The sequence below is a fragment of the Amphiura filiformis genome, chromosome 20 (genome assembly GCF_039555335.1).
Source record: "Amphiura filiformis chromosome 20, Afil_fr2py, whole genome shotgun sequence".
Taxonomy (NCBI): Eukaryota; Metazoa; Echinodermata; class Ophiuroidea; order Amphilepidida; family Amphiuridae; genus Amphiura; species Amphiura filiformis.
Genome location: NC_092647.1, coordinates 41,112,320 through 41,135,400, shown reverse-complemented (window position 1 = coordinate 41,135,400; position 23,081 = coordinate 41,112,320). Strand labels below are relative to the sequence as shown.

Sequence of the window (23,081 nt, the reverse complement as noted above, 5' to 3'; positions counted from 1 at the left end):
TGAATGGGAAAAGTAGTAGCAATAACCATATAGTTTGATCAGCTCGTAATTGGCAGGCTTTATAACATCATGGATTAATATCAATAAATTTTGTTTGGAGATTGTTATGTAACATCTCCCCAGAAGTATCACAAATTATTAATCGAAGTCGTATATACTATGTGTACTTCCTTTAACAGGCAAAATATAGATGAGGCAAATCAACTACCGTAAAAACTCGATAGTTAGCATGTGTGCTTACTATCAAGTACTTTTAAAACATGCAAACATGAAGTGACCCATCAACAAAAGTGCAAAGGGTTTTGAGCAAATTATCGATACACATAGTTATATACGAACAAGTAAACATGCAAATTTGTATCTCAACCCCATTAGCTCAACTGGTAAAGCGACAGACCTTAAGTACAATTTCATGTTTTCACACACGCTCCATAGTAAGTACATATGTTAACAATATCGTGTTTTTACAGTATATGTGACACGATCTGGTCCATGGGGGCCAAAGGTGGCATTTGAAACTGAGATAAAGGTAAAAAACAGTAAGATACATAAGAAAATAGACATCAAAAAACTTCATAACTTAAGAACCAAGTATGCTATACCTTTGATAGTTTTCAGTAAATGATAGCCTATTGTAAATTTTATGTAATAATTACAGTTACTCAATTTTCAAAAATGCCTCCTTTAACTCCCATGAATCAGATCATGTCACATATCACTCTTAAAGTGGGTCTACTTTTCAGTGTAGTAGTAAAAGCCTAATAATTCCTGCCGATTATGAGCTGATCAAAGTGTAGGTAATATCTCATTATACCTGACAAAAATTTAAAAAACCCATAGAGTAACATGTAAACATGATTTCAGCAAATAATGCAGCAGCCAGATGATATACAAGAAAAAACATACTGTAAACAGGTCAAAATACTGTTTGATATATGAAACATGTTTGCTTGTAAACATTTTTATATTTACAGATTAATCTATACCATAATTTAGAGGTTTAAACCTTTGATCACAACACAAAAATTTGCGTACCTGGAATTTTCAGTTGACACTTCGACTTTCATCAGCAGACTGGCAACCCAATTCAGAGATCAGCGACCTTTCTGACACTTGACCCCAACACATATGAACTTTCATTCTAATATACCAGTTGGTTGCAAATGAAGAGCATGTGAAATTTGACAAAATACACTTAAGTGCAGTCACAATGGCCGTGCCTTCAGAAAAAAGCATGGTATCAAAACAGTTTATTGACCTTTTTGATCATTTACATCTCCACAAATTTAAGTCAAATGTAAAATTAAAAAGCATGTGTTTACAGAGGAGACTGCCAGAATTATTTCAGTACCAAACTTGAACTGTTTTATTATAATGGGATTTTACAACCCTTTTACACCTACCTTTTACACCTAATGTGTAGGTTTGGTTATTATTTTCACCATCATTACTCATTGATTTATAATTGAAAGCTTAGCTCTTGTGATAATAAGTTAATACCTAACCCACAAGGCATATATCTTGCTATTGTATTTATTATTATTCTAAAATTTTGTTTATTATAATTATTTAATACTAACTTTTGTAAACGGTGCCACAACAACACCCTATGCGTTCAGTGGCATCCTCATCATTTTCACCATATTATACGATGTTTGTAAAAGCTTTTTTATATTGTAATAATTTAATGGATGAATTTGATGAAATAAAACTGAACTGAACTGAACTTGGTACCAGTGTGCAATTCTGTTGGCAAATAACACATGCTAAAACAATTGGCAACATACCACAGAGTTCTATAAATTTTTACATTTTGGATGCCCGGTGAACCTACCCTTACAACTGTCGAGTTGTGCAATGTATCATTTATTTTTTGTAATCATCCCATTGCCATGTCATAATTTAATGTACAGAAATTGAAAATGTAAGTTATTGTGTATTGCGTCACCATTCATTTTAGCTATAAGTTTTGTATCAAACTAATTGTACAAGTCTCTTCTATCCAAATATGTTTCCAGTGTGGCAGTGCAAATTATATCTTTTGAAATATAAACTTTTAAAGCAGTTAAGAAACTTTTTGGACACCCTGTAAAAATGTACGGTATTTCATGTTTATGACCAATTCCTTTGGGCCCTATTTTATATCAAGGTATCCCAAATAGGCTAAGTTTGGTACTAAAATAATTCTGCGAGTGTCCTCTATCTACATATATGCACAGTTTCATATTACAGATGATAATATTGAATACCATATACAAAACTTTAAAAATGGCTTGTACTGAATACTTATATCATGTTACTTATTTATTTAAGGTTGTACATATGTGGCTTGATACCACATATAATGTAAGATAATTGCATGGGTTTTTACATGGTAGGTCATTATTTGGTCAAAGTGGATGGATTTTAACTCGAGCTTTACTTTGATGTACAATTTAGCACATATGACCTGAAATAAAAGTCAGTCCGATTGATTGAACATCAAATGTTACGCCTGAACAGTTAGCTTTATAAGAATAAACAGATTTTCTGAATATAAAAACATATTCTAAATTTGCATTTTATTGCTTGAAAAACATCTATAGAAAACATTTGAGATTGTTTTTTGAAGACAGAAATTAGACAAATTACATAAAAACTAGCTTTGAAACTTATGATCAGAATAATACATAAGTTGGCAGAATAACCCCACTGACAATGGATTTATTGTTGAAAATTACTTCATTTTCGGGTTATTCCATTGAATGGTTTATCATTACAAACATGCAAAAATTATGGAAAGTGTGAACATGAAGACATGCCTCACATGCAATTTTCAGACATCTCTGTGTCTCCCTTTAATTTACATTCACATATTTTGGTCATTTTACATTCAGAACAGGTCAGATTTGGCTACATCTTACAACAAAATGATAAACTAATTCCCAAACCATGTGTCTTAGTTAGTAGCTGAGTAGCAATACATATCGCAATCAGTTAGACAACTTGCTTTGGGGATATGACCACCATCACATGTTATTTTTTATGACTGCTTTACTCTTTACTGCATCTACAAATTTGATTAAGACCAAACTTGGACATTTTAAGCATGTTTTACTACTCAGACATGCAACATTTTATATTATGAATGTTCTTCTTGCATCTACCGCTCAAGATTAATAACATACATGTAACTATACATTTGTATTTCAAACAGGCAACCTTTTTCACCACAATACCTGAGTAACTGCCATTTGGATGACCAAAATGTTGAATTGCAAAATTAGTTTACGCCACAAGAATCTGTTAACAGTCACTAGCAATACATCATAATAGAAATATTTATATTACTGTATTGACTTACATTATATTGATTTAATCGTAACTACTTGATTATACTATTGATTCTTGATTGTATTTAATATTCTAGATTCATATATTTTGTATTACTTTGTTGGCTTTTATGTATTACATGCATTTTGATGATTGATGAAAATAAAATATGAATGAATGAATGAATGAAAATATGAAACTGGTACTGCCATCTCATTGACAGTCAACATAGAGCTCATTGTCCCTGCTATGTTTCATATTCATATCTAGATCTTTACTATGCCATAATTTTGTTCTAACAAAACTTACTCCACATGTGTCAGATTTGTGAATTTGAATTCATGGATATAATAATATCAGGAACTGAACAGTCTTTAATATGTGACCCATCACATCAAAACTGACCACTTTGCGGCTGGCTTCATTAGCAGATAGCAATGAAAGAAGATGAGACAATATGAAGGATATTCCAGCTTGTTTTGCCTCATAAAACATTTTTAAACAAGTAAGGTCTCATTTTAAAGCTAAAAACAGCAGTTCATCCAAAGTGGTTGGTTTTGATGTGATGGGCCACATACCATCTTTTCACAAAATTGTTGACAAGCTTGTTTTATTACAATTCATGTTTTGATCATTTCATTCAAGTGTCGCTCTGTCAATTCCATTGTATTGAATGTAATAAGCCATGTGTCAAATATGCAAAATATAATTTGACATCTAATGATATCGCTCATTTTCGAACAAGTTTCTTGATCTGGAACAAGGCAACAAGGGATAATGCGATGCATAAAATATGTAGTATCAAACAGTTAGATTAATCATTGTGTCCAACTCCTATGAGATGTGCAGCAATCTTTAATGTATGTATAACCTTTGACCACTCTCTATTGGGATACATGTGTAACTCAATCCAAGTATGAATGTGTCTCATGAAATGCCATCACATAATGTGAATATCCAGCAACCAATTATGCATACCTTGACCACTTATGGGCAATGACCTCAAATTACCCATAATATCATAAATTTTGTTCAGTTTTTACAAAAGAGAATCTTAATGAATTTCAGGCACTAGACTCCTTTTATCCCTGACATAATTTGCTAATCTTAAAATGAGATTGAATGGGTACAAAAACTGTTGGATTCACTACAGCCCAAGAAAGCATCACACCCTAACAATTGCAAGTATCAGCCAGAAATATGTGGATGCGGATGAATGCTGTGACGAATGACAGAATGCAAATGCAGTTCCATGCTCTTTGAGTTGCTGACACCTATAGCGTGCTACGGGTCTGTATGCTGCAATAACCGACTCAGTGCAACACACCACAGATTGATGCATATCTTGTATATGTACAGTGTGGCTGGGCTGTCCGAGTGTGGCGCAAGGGGACCTCAACATTGCATGTGTACGGTCAACAGGGTTGATTCCATACTCTTGTTTTGATAAGGAATGCAACTTTTAAGTGCCATGGATTGCTCCTACGTGGACCACCATTTATGTGACTATCTGAACCACAGAACACTGCACACATACAGCACGATAACTACATGTCTGGAACACTGTGAGTGGAGGAAGAGGAGAAATTTTATAATGATAATCGTGACATTCCTGATAGGAAACATTTTTCAGGTGAACAACGAAACCGGTGTTAGCAGTGTTTGAACCCAAAACATCATGGTCGCCAGCACAGCACTCCATCTCTACTTCTAGCTCTACCTGGTAAATGCCAAACGTAGTTTCATCTAGGGTTTACCTCTGCATTATCACCCTTTATAACCCAACCCATTGTGACCCATGCGATGAGACATTTCCATTGGCATCTGTCAACTGCAATGAGATCTTAGCTTAGGTCTTCCTTTTCTATATGTTCCTTCAAAAGATGCATTGAATGATGATTTTTTCAAGGTTATCTCCTAGCCTTTTAGCACACATAACCAAGGTATTTAAGTTTGTGCTGATCAATCTTGGTAGTTTGTGATGTTTCATTGCCAATGATAGACTGCACATATTCATTGGTAATGTGATCGCTCCATGATATTTCTATTCTCTTTCTTCAGCACTGTATCTCTGCTTTGCAAGGATTTTCCTTACGAAATGCAGGAAAATAGTACTAGTTGGCATGTCTGCTCTCCCGGTTTAAAATAATGATGAAAAAAATTAAGGGATTGTATTTTGGGAACATATTTTTGAACAACAGTATGCAGCACAGCATGTACTGATGGGTTATCAGTATTTCACATTTAGTCACTAGACCTAAGTTCCACAGTGTGATAACAATCTTTCATGGTTTAGATGCACTTTGGTTCCTCACAATGATGTTCTTGCTAAACAAGTAAAACATACAGTGTTTCATGAAGTTCTCTTCTGTCATGTATGATAATTGAGCCTGAATCCTCTTCAGGCCAGCATTTGACTGCTCCACCACTTGTGAATTCAGGCTTCGTAAGTTGGGGTATAAATCCATATTATACGCTCTTGAACATGCTGTATATGAGAGGAAATAGAATAATGTAACACAATCAATATAAAAGTTAAATGAACAGATCAAAAAATTTTTATACTAACTAAACTCTTTTTCATAATTGTTCAGACCCAAAGCGTACAGTGGGCGGAGCGGCGCAGACAGATTTATTGATCATGCGTGGCACAGCCAATCAGCGCGAGTGTTTACCACTTCTGTGTTTTCGTATATTATGTGATACACACGGTTCAAATCTCTGAACATTATGAGAAAGGGTTTACACTCACTTAATGAAATGTGAGAACACAGCTTAACACCACTAGTCAGTAAATTAACATAGGTAATTTGATACCTGACCAACATCTTAAGTTTGATCAATATCCGTCCATACATACTACGATAAAGGTTGTCTATTAATTAATATTACAAACTTTCACAGCACAAAATCACCTGCAAAAGTACATTCACACACAACTGAAAAACTTATACTGGAATCCATTACCATAAACAGTGTGCTGTATGTCCCTTTTGCAAATCCCTATTACTTAAAATGTAAATCAAATATACCTTTGTGTGGCTTGCATGTGGGGTGGGGTGGGTGTGTGTGTGGGTGTGATATATGAATTTTAAAATAAATTGTACATTATGACAGATATGAGTGAAGGTAAAAAAAAGGAATCATGTAGTTTATTCAGCTGATTGCACCACTACTAAATCATGTTTACTTACCCTTGTGATTTTTCCAGTGAAATCTATCTACAAAGAACTTGGTGTGCTGGAAATACAGTGGATCACGATTCAAACAGTATGCATGAAGTGAACACGCAAAATCGTATATGACCACCTTGGGTGCTGAAAAATAAAGACATTACAAATGAATTATGGTAAATAAAACATTGATTAATTGCAACTATTCAGTGGAGTCCCTTTCACTCACAGCCTGTATGGCAAAATGATACAGTTTGTGTTATTGGTTAGTTTAAGTTCATACAAAATTCATGCAATGACCTGAAAGTTAGTTTACCATGGTTTTTTACTGAAGGAATTATACTGTACATAAACATGATCAAATGAGTAAAGGCTGTGTCACACATTGTTGAATTGGCCCTCTGAACAAGAAACAAATGGTATTTTAGTTAACCCGTCATTGTTCATCATTGTGTTTTATGGCCTGTTATCATCTGCCAATATGTGTTACATGTACGTGATGTTCGTTAAGTCAGTCGAACTGAGCATACCCTGTTGTTGTCCTGTAAATATATAAAAGGATGAAGCGCACACACACCGGATGTTTACCGGACACAGTGAACTCAGGAAATATACAAGACAAAACGAACACAAGAGCCTCGGGAGCCCATGGATAAGAAAGAGAGCGGGCCCTTATAGCAGGGCCGGATTTACCATTGGGCCAGAGGGCCCCCAAAATCGCCCTGTGCATGTTCCTTTAAGCCCAACAACAACATGTTTTGGACCAAAATATGGTAAATTGCATATGGTAAATTTTGCGCGCTTCGTGCATATCATACTAGCCCTTTACATAGCAAAATTCACCTTCATTTTAGGTTAAAACAGTCTGAAATTGAAAATTGATTTTGCGTGCAAATGTCCTAGTAAGATCGGAACAAGATATGCTTATCTCCCTCTAATATGCAATGCTTCTGCCACCAAAGTCGATCTATAGTAGGCCCCACATGCTTTCCTAACGGTGAGTTTGGGGTCTCCAATTTTTGGCCTGGCCCAGGTAAATTTGGCCCTGACTTTTAGCATCTCTTTAATCAGCGCTTATTCATTTTTTCTTTTGCTTGGGGCCCCTGAACCCTCGGGGCACATGGACTTCGTCCACCATGTCCCCCTGCTTGCTACTCCCCTACAACGGATAATGGTGAATTCAGTGCAGTCTGTCTGCAAGTTTTGTACATGCACAAAACTTGCAGACAGACTGTGCCGAATACGCATTGTTTGGAAGTTGTCCGATATGTATTCATATTGTTTCCTGACTTTGTTCGCTGTGTCTGGTAAACATACGGTATGTGTCTCGTCCATTCAACATTCAAACAACACAATATACAGGACAATATGAACACACATCAAACAACTACCAAACATGATCAGTTCGTCACAGTCTGTTTACTTGCCGACGGACTTAACCAAAGTATTGGTATAGGCTCAAATAATGTTTTACTAAAAAAAAATGTTTGTTGTTTAACCCTAGAACTACAAAGATTTTTTATCCGTCATAAAAAAATGTGTGTGTTTACGCCCAAATGACCTAAGCTAATCGTAGATTCATCCTTCACACTCATTAGTGATAACTTATCTGGGAGTTGGACCTGCCATCAAAAAATGACTAGGGGGGGAGTTGGTGAGACTTTCATTTCGCTCTTGCAAAATTATTCCAATAGCTACTGACTTTTTTACTTGTTAGTTCGGTTGAAATAGTCATTTCCTTTTATATTTAAGAGAAATGTAGTGAAAATCGCATGTTCGTAGAATCAATTTTACCTATACTTTATCACGGGCGCCATCACATTATGACGTCATAGTGGCATCACTGGATTAAGAGACCCATAACTATACATTGGTACTAAATATAATGGTATATGACATTCATATTTGAAAATTAGGGGGTTCCCTCTTTGTAGTCCGTATTACAAAATATGGCTCAGTAATTCTAGGGTTGAGATGTCTTATACTGAAATCATGAATCTAGGCAGAACAGAAATCTTGTCAACATGTACAGTAACAGATGAACATATTAAGTACATGTAAACTTATTTAGATGACATTGATGTGCAAACTGCTAATATAAATGTGCTGGCAGTAACTTTGCATGCGGCGATGAGTATTATAGTCATGATAATCCAAATATGGAAATGTTTCACCTCTATCATCATATCATCAATCAGTTTTGAGAAAATCAACATTTGCTTGAAATAACCATTTTATGTTATTATTTATATGATCACTAAGGTAGCATTTATCATTTGTTGCACTCAAAACATGATTAATGATACCTTAGTGATTTTAATATGAACAGTGTTACCTCGTAAAAATATACGAATTTTGCAAATTTAAATATCGACTCGTTATTATACAAGGTTGATCAATTATGACTCTTTATAGTAACATAGTTCATATTGCGGCTATCTGTGAATCAAAACTTGATGAGCCAACATAACATGATTTCTATCAATGATAATTTATCTTATTCCACTTTGAGATTATCCTAGTTTGTGTTCTTGGAATTAAAACTAGGTAAAAAAAATATAACAAACAAATAAACAAACCTACGCAAGCAGTGATGCTGTTGGTGAAAACCACTACATCTCTGAAATCAATATAGAGCAGGAGTACATTATATAATTGAATAAGTTCACTGCTACTTACCATTCTGGAAACGAGTCTTCAAAACAGTGAATGGGATGTTCGGAGACTCATGAGATTCCATTACCTCAAAGCCCAGGCAAACACCTACACAAATGTAAAAAGAAAACAAACTCTTAAACCAGGTGGTTCTCAAACCATGAGTCTCGCTTGCTTTCACAACCGCCTGGTTCTGCGATTGCTTTTGGCAACAGAGGTACAACTTGAATTTTGCAGTTCTCGACCTGCACAGTTCTTGACGCAAAGCGTTGGCCGCAATGCCTCCACCTTGACACCCATCATTTTAACCGGTGCAATTTCACTTGACCCCAAAATGACCTTCACATTATTTGCCTCGCTAAGGTGGCCGTTTCCACCAAATTTCATGCAGCAGTCTATGGCGATTTGACCCCAGATGACCCGATTGACCCCAAAATGACCTTGCCATTTTTTGTCTTGTTTCAGTGGTCGTCCCCACAAAATTTCATGAACCTGTGACAATCTATGGCGATTTGACCTTGGATGACACCCAAAATGACCTTGACATTTTTTTCTTCCTTCAGTAGTTGTTCCAACCAAATTTCATGAACCTGCAACAATATATGGCGATTTGACCCCGGATGACCCCAAATGACCTTGCGATTATACAAATTTTGTGCTGAAAAGCAAATCAGGTGAAGAATCTCTGGCTCATGGTGCTACTCCGCCAAGTTTCATCACTGTAACTTGTACAGATCTCCAGATAATCTGTGCACAAGGTTATTTTGCTTGATATGCATAAAGTATGCAAATTAGGTACTCAATTAGCATATTTTGCGACGAAAACTTGCTAAAATTTGGAGAAAACCAATTGCCACCACTCCACCAAATTGCATTGCTATACGCCTTACCAGTTCCGAGAAATTGCACTAGCAACTAGCACCCAGAACAATGCTAATAATATGCCATATTAATAATATTGATAGCTAAGATTATACCAGTCAGTTGACAGGAATTTGTAGATGAGGTATATAATTGAAACTAAAAGATGATGGAAGGTCAGACATCAAAAATCATTTTATCATTAAATTTCTACATGGATGTCATTTGCTTGCACAAATAAACATGAAACTTTTGAGTTTTGAATACATATTGTATTTAGGGACAGGTCTACTCCAAATTGGTGTTTTTTCATTAAATGTTGTGAGGAAATACAATCATGGCAAAATCTGAAAGTTGACCAAACTTGAATATGATATAATATATTAATATTTTGTGATGAACATTTTAATTCACGTGTACAAGGGAAGTTGGTAACCATTTTAAATCTACAATGCTCAAACTAGAGATAATGCCACTCAAAAGGAGTCTCATCATGTGTGCCATTGCACATAACACATTTTTTTAATAGAGAGCTGTCTTTTGACCACAAGTGACATCACATACTTTCTTAGTGTCAGAATCCAGCAATCCTTTTAAACCAGTGACAACAGATAAAAGTTAGAAGACTAAACAGAAAGTATTATATATATCGCGCTATTTGAATCACCCCACAATGCACTATACACGATGATACCAAAAATCTTAAATGATAAATTATAATTACCATGTTTGCAAAAAATGGTGAAAACACCGGGAAGCAGGGTAGGATGACCTCTGAAGTCTTTCCGGCAGTCAGAGGACTTCTTCTTTGATTCAATTTCATATGCACCCCTTCTTCTGACAACAGGCAATGATGGAAAACATGCCAAAGAATGTAGAGCTGAGACGTTACCATCATCTGATGCTGAAATTTGATCATCTGCTACATGCTTCTTCCCAGTAAACGGCTCTCTGGCCTTTTTTTGAAGAGCCAGGAGAAGGGCTTTCCATGGGTTTTTTAAAGGGAGAAGCTGTCCAGTCACCAGAATAGAGAACAGAATGGGTGATTCCTGGTGTAGCAAATCGAGCTTGTCTGGATGGTCGGTGATTGTACCTCCTCCCATGATATCCGACAACAAAGTGGACATTGCATGGGAAAGTGGCAGTAAAGTCGAAAGTGGCGAATCAGATGCCAGTGAAATAAAAAAGTCCTTGAAGTTAGGATCACAAAACCTCTCTCCAACATCTGTCTCTCGTATGAGGGATGCCAATTCCTGACATTCTGTATCCAACAAAGATAATAGGGTGTCTAACTCAGTAGATGACAACTGCCCTTTCTTGCTCTGACCACCTCTGGCATACCTCTCCAAAAGTCTCCTACATTTTGAGGACAGTAAACATCTTTCTGCATGAGAAGTAAAAGAGAAAAAGAGGCAAAATCATTATAAATCTATTAATCTATTAAGGAAATTATATGTACTTTATCTAAACAACTTGGTGAAAGTGCATACACATACATACATACATCCTATGTGTTTTCGTCATCAAACGAAGACCATAAGTATATAAGTATTATACAAAGGACACCTGTGTAAAAAAGTTAATCGCCACATTGTGAACGTAATATGGTTTAGAACTACCAACCGGAAGACTAACCCTATACCTACCAAATGAGAATGTGCACTTTGCAACCTCCTGCACCCATCCTCGAAATGAGGATGGTCCACGATGTGACGAGCATCCACATTTGCAGCATAAACTAGAATTACGCGGTTCGTAATTAAGAAAGCCCCCACACAAAGATGTGTAAATAACAAAGGTTTGCAAATACAAGTAATATGCAATATGCAAATAAGCTCGTTAATATTCATAAATATGCAAATGACATGACACAAAACTATACAGCACATCAGGCCAGCATATCCAATCATCAAACCAAGTTTGAAGTAGATCAGTTATTGTGTTTAACCTGCAGAGTGGATTAATGAATGGCCCCACACAAAGGTGTGTAAATAACAAAGGTTTGTAAATACAAATAATATGCAATATGCAAATAAACTCATTAATATTCATAAATATGCAAATTACATGACACAAAACTACAAACTGTATACAGCACATCAGGCCAGCATATCCAATCACCAAACTAAGTTTGATATAATATTGGATGGCTGAGCATGATACCATAACCCGTCATAAAAATATCGGATGAGCCAACGGCGAGTTCGATATTTGTATGACGAATCCGATATGTTATGGTATCATGTGAAATAAGCCATCCAATATTATCATTATTAGGTTTTCTTAACTCCTAATAACCCTGAAAACATAATAATGAAGTTGATCGGTTATTACATTTAACATGCAGAGTGGATTAATGAAAATGTAGGCAAATATGCAAATAAGCTCATTAATATTCATAAATATGCAAAAAATATGTCACAAAATTAAACTATACAGCACATCAGGCTACCATATCCTATCACCATACCAAGTTTAAGGTTAATCTTTTCTTGCGTTGGGGTTGCACAGTGGATTAAAGAATTTGCTTCCGCCCGGACAGCCAAAGAAACAAACAACCACACAACTATCTGGATGATAACATAAGCCCCACACATGTGTGGGGCCAAAAATCAAACAAACATCCTCAGTTGACGGTGTTTGTACATGCATTCATACAAACATTCCTACACACTCACATGCTTTTACCTCAAATCAAGGACCTCGTATGACTGAATTTATCTAACAGAGGACACACACCGATCTTAATCGGTGGATTGCAGACCTACCACCCATAGCAGACAAGTTACTATCCGACTGCTATCAACCTGACCCACCTCGCTCGGACGTGAAAACAAGCGTACAAATAGAATACTGGGGGATACAGACAATTATTTACAGCCAGATGCAATCGCCCCTCTATCTATACATATCGCAATGCTTAGACAAAATTTGTAGTCACCTGCTCCGCAGCCGAACGATGATTATGACAAGATGTATGTTCTGCTGGTTCATTAGTACATTAATCAGTTTACTCTATTATACTTATCTGCCTTGCAATGTTTCACATCCTTTATTAGTCTCTTCCTTTGTTGGTGTGATGAGGAACTTTCTTCTAAATGAAAGTGATGTGCCATCGCAGATGACCACATCTACTTCATGTTTGCATATGCTGCAATTAAAACCATCACTGTAGTCTATGTCCAGTAGATCCAAATAGGCATACCATCCATATTTAAATCGGCTGTAGGTCATCAACTTTGGAAATGACGTATTGCCGTAATCTTGCTGAACATCACACCATGTGGTGTAAAATGTGTACATGGGACGTCTGGTACAATAAAAGAAACATAATAATAAAACAAATAAATAATCTTCAACCAAACATTCTGGGAGCATTTTAAAATGTGAAGAGATATACTGCAAAAACCATGTGGTTTGGTGAGGCAAATTTGACACATTTGATTGATTTTTGGTATACAATATTAAAAATAGGCAGTTCATAACCACAATATCCCCCTGGCCAACACACTGTACCTAAATATGAGATTCTAACCCAAATGAAACTATGTTGACCTCACATGACTTTTGGGGACCTGGAAATAACCCCAAATTGTGCTACACATAATTATTAGCAACAACTTCAACTGAGTTACATGTACACTGCAATAGGACAATTGTGTGAGAAAATATTGCAATAATGCATAACCTAAACCAAATAAAACTAAATTGACCTCACATGACCTTTGGTGAACTGGAAACGACCCCTAAATGTGCAACATATTGACAACAACTTCAACTGAGTTACACTGCAATAGGACAAATGTGTGAGAAAATATTGCAAAAAAGCATAACCTAACCAAAATGGAACATACACACCCCTACATACATCCCCCACATACATACACACAGGATACACTATCGCAGGATTCCCCTCCATGGCTAAAGCCAATGGGATAAAAATACACAAGGTGGAGTGTGAAAGCGTAGTGACTGCGCGTATCGTGGCAATATTGTATGCATAACCAAATGTAATGCTATGCCTAGAATATAATAGTTACGGCACTTAACCCATTATTGCGGCCCATTTATTTTGAATAATGGGTTGTGAGGGTAATAGAATTCATAATATCAAAGTAAAAACTTCCTCATGTACTTTCCCGTGCTCACAGCAGAAATATAGGTTATTACTCAATGCTGTAGAATTTTCCATAAAAAATATCTCAACATTTGCCCAATTAATTATTCATGAGCTCAACATGCGATGAATTTTCCCATACAAAATGTAGCGGGGGTGAATCCCTTGGTATAATAGTAGGCATGTCACAGTGGCTGCACAATACTTCTGCCACACTGCATGCAAGCATAACAGTAAATTGAAAAGCGCGCGCATCAAAGTTGTTCAATTTTGGCAAAAATCCATGTCAAAAAATTAATTTCCTCATATGTGCTATTTATCACAATTGTTTGAATTTTCGATATATGGTTTGTGAAACCTTTCTGTGACTACCATCGGTTTAAAAATAAATAAATATTGCTTCGTTTAAGAGCTACTACCTGTTTTTATGGATTGTTGAAGATCCCTCATAAATCAATAAATATAGGCCTTTTGAAAAATCAAGACCTACCACCATTTAGCTGAAATACTTATCTTTCTAAGCATGTAAATTATTTCCGTCGACAACGAATGGCACACTTGAGGAAAATGATTTGAAACAAAACATTTTTTAAGTGAGTTTAAAGGGAGTAGTATTCCTAACCACAATTATAGCTCTAAGCCATTGTGTGTGTCCAAGGCCACACCATTTTTGTATACGCGATATAGTAAAGTGGCTATTCCTTTTACCGTTTGTCTTCCCATGTTAATTCAGATAACAAAATGTTAATTTAAAGTCTCATTACAAATGAATTTTTATTCTACTTTTCGGATTTGGCTTTGAGCAATGGTGACACATACCATATTTACAGAAAAAAATGAAAATTCTATTCCAGACACCATCAAAATGTCAAAGTTTGTATTTTTTGTATTATATGAAAGTAATTAATTGCAGATTCTTTACTCAACATCATAACAGGTTCATGCTTGACAAATTTATGATGAATGAAAAGACTTTCATTAAATATTGAAAAAAAATACTCATGCCTTATTTACATAATAATATCATGAATACATAATTAGCTGTAATAAGCCAATTTGCATAATTGATTACTTTTTGTGTATTTTTTTGTTATCAATTGATAGAACTTTGTATACATGTGTGCGAAAAAAACCGCACCCTGATATCGTGTACGGTTTTCTTTTGGCATCAATTTTGCATATTAATTAGCTTAACTTAGTCATTTTTTCAACTTTAATTTGTCTGCAGATTGGCCGCAATTGCTAAAATAGTATATTTGGTTAATTTATTATAATTATTCAATGATAGCTTTTTAAATTTGGTTTTCTTTGACGAAGTTAGAAAAGATAGGCAATTAACCTGTGATACTTAAATTAACATTGCTTTTTCAAGCAAGTGTCCAAATAAACCTTCAAAATCTCCAAATGTGCCAATTTTGTCATTATAGCAATTTGTGGCAGATTTGCATTCCATTTATGAGCATCTTAAAATTGACACTACATCACAATGCATTGGCCGATTTCAATTTGGTTTTTTGATTTTTGATGCTTTAATAAAGGTCATTCATGTAGAAACATTAAATAATGTGTTTCTGCTGCCCTTATTTTTTGAGGTGATATACCTAATAATAGCTTACCTGTTTTAAATGGAAATATTCAACATTGTTCATCAAAAACATGCACTTACAATCAATTTTTCATTAGAGATGTAAATTTGTAAAATTTATCAGCTCACTTTACTTTTGACATAATTTTTATTTTGAATTACTACTCAGTGCATTCTGTAAAAAATGTGATATGCCTGTTTGTTAACAAAGCATATACAAATCAAATATTGCAGTTAAAAGTGGTTTGGTTGTGTTAAATGTTTCCAGAAGTGTCCTTTTAGTTTTAGCTGCAGAGATTAAATAAAATTGAATAAAATAGATGAAATGTGTAGTAGACAGCAAAAATGAAAAAAAAATTAAATTGCAAATAAACTTACTAAATTACCTTAAAGAGGCAAATTTCAAAATCTATCAAGAGATTTCAGAGAAGTCAAGAAAAATTGCATAATTACCGTCCCCTCAGGAAGCTGTGAAGATAGTGACGCAACACATCATGACCTATTAAATATGTGGCCATGTTAAGAAGTCCATGTTCATTTCCATCATATTCAATCTCAGCATCACAATGTCCACAACACCTGTAGCATACTATGAAAATACAGAATATAAAAGGCATTTGATACTGTAAATCATGATATTCTGATTAGGAAACTTAAACAATATGGGGTATATGGGGATGAATTATTATGGTTTAAATCATACTTAAACAACAGAGAACAAACTGTTAATGTTAACTCAACTCTTTCTGACTTTAGGCCAATTGATATTGGTATTCCTCAGGGCTCAATTTTAGGTCCTTTACTGTTTATCATTTTTGTTAACTGTTTACCTAATGCTGTGTCTGAATGTAAAACTGTAATGTATGCTGATGATACCTCTTTAATGTGTAAAGCTAAAAATGAATCTGATCTTAAAATTCAAATGGAGTCATGTCTAAGTAGGGTAGCTGAATGGTTCAAAGTAAACAAACTCACTTTAAATGTTGAAAAGACTAAGTTTATGATCTTTGGTACAAACAAAATGCTTGAAAAGTTCAACAATGTACATTTATTATATAACAACAATGATATTGAAAGAGTAGATGAGTTTAAATATCTAGGTGTAAAATTTGATAGCAAGATGTCTTGGTCAGCTCACGTTGATAATGTTAGTAAAACTATTTCCAAAAGAACTGGCATAATAAAACGTATAAAATATTTCCTTCCACACAAAACCACTGTAATGTTATCCAATGCTCTTGTTATTCCCCACTTTGATTATGGCAGCATGGTCTGGTCAAATTTTAGTGTAGAGTACCATAATAGGCTTCAGGTACTTCATAATAATTTAGCTAGAATAATTCTCTCAGCAGATATAAGGACACCAACTAATGATTTAATGAATACATTGCAGTGGGTTAAACTTGATCAAAGATGGCATAATACTCTATTAATGACTGTTTTCAAATGTTTAAAGAATGAATATCCATCATACTTATCTTCTCAATTTGATTTTGTTCATGATAACCATAATCACATAACTAGAAATCATACTTCTAATACATTGATTGTTCCAAAATTTAAATCAAATTCAGGTCAACGTACTTTTCACGTCAGGGCAGCCTATGCATGGAATTCTTTGCCACCGACAGTAAGAGCGCAGATGGAAAATATGACTTTAGGCCAATTTCAGTCAAAAATTAAAGAAATTTAGGCTTGTCTTTATCTACATTTTGTTCATTTGCTTGCTTATTTTTTGTACAAATATAATTATTGTATTTCTGTATTTTGAATCATGGTATTTATAATTTTCTTGAATTTGATGATACCATTATACTTATTTGTAATACTAGTATATTATGTATGCTATTTTTGTAAATATTGTGTATCGTAATATATTTTGTTGCTTTAACATGTATACAATGAGGGCCTGCTTGAAAAGCAGTGCTTGTCACTGAAGCAGTATTACCCTCAATAAAGAAAGAATAAATAATAATAATAATAATAATAATAATAATAATAAGACCTCAAAGATGAAATAGAGTGATATCCATGTTGAATTGCAATATTTAAAAATACTAAGATATTGTTCACTTCAATTTAGGTGTGTATTTGGTTACATATCACTAATAGGCCTGGGCGATATATGGAAAGAGTAACTATTTGTTTGCATGCCATCTGAAAATACTGCATTAAAATCACTCTAATTGATCAAGTTATATATAGCCAAAAAAGTACTTTTTAGGGTTTGATGCTTTAAAATGGTATATTTTCTCTCATTATATGACATTTTTGTTGTAATAGTACCAAAATTCATATGCACAGCCTCAGTTTTTAGTAAATATTTGCCCTACCATATTGTAACATTCAGATTCGAGGGTGCACTGCCATTTTAAGGTGCTTACGGTTCAGTGCGTTAAAACAAGAAAAGTCTCAGGTCAACCTATGTTGAGTTTTTGATCATTTGGCATCTAAATCATATAGTTTCACCTGGTATTAGTGGCATTTAACTGTGAGAGTTCTGAATATTAGAAAATTCCACCCGAAATTAGCCATTTTCCCATTGAAACCTGTGTAATACATAATTAGTGGTATTTAACCATTTAGTAGATCTGATTGTATCTATAAAAGTTTGAATCCTTCAACAAACATGTCAATCATGCCAAACTACTTGCAATATGTAAGATGTTACCATAGTACATTAAATAATTAATGCGCGTCTATAGCATAAACTGTTTGATACTTTTAGTTGATTCTCTATTCACTACTGTTAAGTGAAAATCATTCAGACACACTGACAAACTATTAATATTCTCTGCATTTGTTTTAAATTGAAAAGGTGACAAAACAAACTTCAAGTACAACTGAAAGACTGAAAATCAAAAAATAAATGATGATATCAAATTACCTGTTGCAAACCACAATGTTGAATGATGAAACACTGGACATTTCTTTCTTCTGATCCAACCTTCCTCGACTGGGTCTCTGGTATCAAGGGACGTGCTACAATTTGGGCATGGTCCAAGAGGAGGTACCAGCAATGTACATCCAGATTCATCTTGAGGCAGCAACTCCTGTAAATTCATTTTTAATGTGGTAGTCAAATGTCCAGTCCTTTCAAAGCTTATGGGCTTGCGCGATATTACTGCTGGAGCATAGATAACACTCGACTGGTCTTTCTGTTCTTGTCCTTCTATCTCTCCAATCATTTCTTGTATGACCTCCGGATACCTGTCCCTGTACTGTACATCGTTTTTCATGGCCGTGCACACCGATGTATGGCTACAAGTGTTTTTTTTGCAGGTGGAGCAGAAGAAACGCTTGTCTGCTACAACAACAACTCCGTATGATTTGGAGATCTTATCCAAACAGCAGACTGTAAGCCATGGGGCCATTGGAAATAAGCACTGAAAAAAATAACAATAGTGTATTAGATCAGCTATAATTTGCCTTATCTTGTAACTCTGTTTGTAGAAGCTTTCTCGGAATTTGATCCAAACATCACCAAATTTCCAGATTTTTTCTTAGAAATTTAGAAGTTGTAATAATATTTGAATGAATTTTAAAATTTTTGAATGAAATTCAAAGATACTGCTGAGAAAGGATATTTCCTTAAAATGTAATATTGTATTTCTTTCCATGTTTTCTAATTAAGTTTGTTTCTACTTTATTCAACAATTCAAAGATTATTGGGATGAGTTTTGAACTAGGATTTACATGCTCAATACACTCATCATTGTCTTTCATTGTGGAGTAATTGATAATGTTTCTTCAAAATGTGGTGGTCTTGAGCCGCTGTTGACAGCTGTTTGTAATTTAGCAGGCTGCCATATCCCACACGAGACACTGGACATTTTGTGGAAGAATGTCTGTTGCCTTCTAGATCTTTCCATTTTGAGGATCATATTGTTGACTTTACGAGCAATAGACAAAAGTGATGTGCTTCCACATTTTGTCAGACAAGAAGGTCCATTTTTTGGGGCAATGAAATAATGATGATGGTGATCCATTGGTGTGGAAGAGAATGTGATGTACAGGTGATTTACTGGTGTAGGACCTATTTTCCAAGTTAACAGAATACATGCTCAGCTCAGACTATGATCACTATCTCACATGGCGCAAGAAAGACGAATCGCAAAAGTCCAGTGACCGTACCACGCCGCCCGAAATTTTTTCTTGAGTATATAAACGGTTCCAAAAAAATAAGCCCCACCTAAGAATTTTTAGCATAATCCAAAAACAGCTTGATCAATTCTCTTGTTTTAAAGTTGGGAACAAAGGCTGATTAGTTGTGCATCAAGTGAACAGGGTTTTGTTGTTATCTTTTATCATCTTCACTGAGAAAGACAGCCATTTATAAAATTTTCGGCCAAAACAAGGTTGCACTGTTGCACGGTCTACATAGGCTTTTTATGCATGACTTCTGGTTTCAGACCTCTTTCACTTGAAGAAAATTAATCAATAAGGAATGTTTCTATATATCTTTTTTTTTATTATAATAACTTTAGTTAAGATGTTCATGAATTAATTTTTACACATTTCAAACATGTTTTATGGTTCAGTGAGTAATCATATAGCCATTTATATTGTATTCATCAACAAAAGTTGCACTTTTCTAAATTGGCTTTTTGTATGCATTAAAATGTGTGAATTAAAAAAGTTTTTCATTCTAATTAAATTTATTAGGAAGGAAGGAACAACTGTAACTTCAATGATAAATCATGTGTTCATTGATTAATTTAACCAATGGACCAAAAGATTGCTGGTTAGATCTTTTATTTATGGATCCCTATACATTTGTCATTCCTTGAATGGTTCAAAAAACATTTATATGGGTGGCCGTTATCAAGACTCAACTTGTTACAAGCGGACAAGTGAGGGACTTTGCAGCAAATCCTGCAGAATGCGGGTAACCAGCTTGACCAATAGCAGAGAAGAACGATGCTTTGAAGCCATCTCAAATGAAGAAAGACCTAGTCATTATTGAAAGACATAAATAAGCTGCAGCATTCATTTTAATTTATTCACTGAACCATAAAAACTGTTTTTAAATGTGTAACACCTAAATCAGGAAAAACTTAGATTAAATTAAATTAAGTTATGCTTCTTTTTGATTAAATTACTCACTTAAAGGAAAAAAAATAGAAACACAAATTGAAGCATAAAAAGCCTATGAAGAAAAATGCAACTTTTTGGGCCAAAAATTTCATAAATGGCTGCATTTTGCAATGAAGATGATAAAAAGTATGACCATGTTTTGTTGACATCAATATTGTAACATAATATTTGCATGATACAAAAAAAAAATTATGCAACCTCTTATACAGTTCCCCATGCACTGCTGATCAAATATCATTCTGTGCATAAAATAACGGTGGGGTGTGCCACACTGTGTATTATGTTGCAGCAATTTTAGTAATTGTCTGTAATTTATAAATGAAAAGTTGTTAAAAGAATATGCTGTGAGCCGACTGAGCCGAGTTACAGCACAATGACGATCTATGATATTGATAATATTTACTATTTTCTTGGATGGGATTTTTTCCGGGTACAAGCACAGTCTACTGGACCCATGCAGGTGACATGATCTTACTTTTTCTGGGTCCTCTTTTGCCAACAGCTTCTTCAGCAACCTCTTTTTCTGTTGTCTAAAAGGATTCATATTACTCTGTAATGTTTACAGAGTCATCAGTCAGTGTGAGTGCGTGGAATTTGATAAATCCAAGTGAAATTTCTCCCTTGTCTCTGTAACTCATCAGACACTTTTCTGTTCATTTCAGTAGTGGTCGCGACCCACACTTTAAGAAGCTTCTAATAAATTGAACCTACCTCTTCAAGCGTCATAGAAGAATATGTGTGGTCACTCAAACCTGCAATGACATTTTTACATGGTTATATGACATCCATTTTATATATCATTCAACTTATAACAATATACAAAATGTTATCTGCTCCTAGAAACCTCGTGATACCAACAATCTGTGGTTTTAATTGGTTTCATTTTAAAAAAAACGTAACATACCATATTCTCTTTTGCAACACAAATGTTTGAAATGCTAGAAATGGCATACACTGCATATTGTTCCAATTATTGGTGTTGGGTCTAAAAATGTTTAAAACTGGAAAATTTATACATTTTAAGGGCTCATGTGCACCTGGTTTATCCTGATTCCATGCTCGCTCACACAGGTTTTCTCCAGGTTCTCCGGTTTCCTCCTGCTTTCAAAATATCTTTGATTCGTTGCTTGGTTATCAAAAAGTATGGAATTTGGGGATCTGCACAGATAAGTTGATATTACAATCTAAGTGCGGATAGGTTTGTGCCAGGCTCAGCTGCAACCAGCCTAGTTGATGCGATCTGATTGTAATGATTCACAATGGCAGGGAAATTACAGCACTTTGAACCCACTGAGATCTGGCAAAAGGAACTATATAAAATCCAAAATTTATTTATTAAATATTTTGTACTTTTTCTACCCAATTGGCATCATTTTCGCAAGAAATTGCCATAAACAAACCCTAATAGAGAATTGTATTGTGATTATAAAAATAATAACTTTGTAATAATAATGAAGACATTATTTTGTATAAAACAGAATTTTTTATTACACAAAGTTATTTTGCAAACAGACTATGTATTTCCACTATAACTTCATCAAAAATAACTTCATACACAATGTATGAACATGCAGGCTGAACAGAACACAAAAAATATACAAATACAATATTATTACATTAAATCAGCATCAAATTTACTCAACTGTTTTCTTTGAATATATCCTCCAATGCTATATCTAGGTCTTTGTCAAGCTGCTTGAAGGCATGTATGGCCACTTTAATATGCAAACAATGTGATGGCATATGACCTTGTTGATAATCTAGAATATTACAAATAAAAATACACATAGAACACAATAACACATAATACGCTAAAGTAGCATAATGATAAATAGAGAAGAGAAAATAACAAAACAGGAATCCTCAATTTCTTTGGCTCAAGTGCCAAGAAGATGGCATATACAGTATTGGAAGTGCCCCAAAGTATCACAGGAGTACATATTTCTTGTCATTTTATTTTGTTCAACCATTCAAAGTGACACATGTGGCACCAATGCCACTATCTGATGAAGCATGCAATAAAGATTGTGCTGTGGTAGAAATAGTTAGTGTGTGTCCCAAAAAGAATTCCAAAGAAATTTGGATGGGCAATAACATAAGAATATACCCTGACATTCTCCATTGGCATGCAAAAGGGATAATGCTACCATACCTTGATAAGACATCTGGATGTGATTACTAAGAGATCGTACTCTTTCTGCATGGACTTTATCACAGGAGCAAAAGTGTACCCATTCCAACTGGTCATTAGTGAAGCACAACGGACGTCTCTCAATTATGT

The 23,081-nt window shown here is 34.7% G+C and overlaps 2 protein-coding genes across 2 annotated transcripts in view; one reads left to right on the top strand and one right to left on the bottom strand.

Moving 5' to 3' along the window:
* LOC140143081 (kelch-like protein 14) overlaps window positions 1-23,081 on the top strand; it is a 163,409-nt gene that overhangs the window by 81,505 nt on the left and 58,823 nt on the right. The window lies entirely within an intron of this gene.
* On the bottom strand, window positions 2,838-21,344 carry LOC140142326 (uncharacterized). Its single transcript, XM_072164295.1, has 8 exons — window positions 21,276-21,344; window positions 18,591-19,089; window positions 16,157-16,292; window positions 13,034-13,311; window positions 10,726-11,397; window positions 9,165-9,248; window positions 6,507-6,629; window positions 2,838-5,800 (listed from the first exon to the last, which is right to left on the bottom strand). The coding sequence occupies exons 1-8, from the start codon at window positions 21,342-21,344 to the stop codon at window positions 5,598-5,600; spliced, it is 2,064 nt and encodes a 687-aa protein (XP_072020396.1). The 3' UTR covers window positions 2,838-5,597.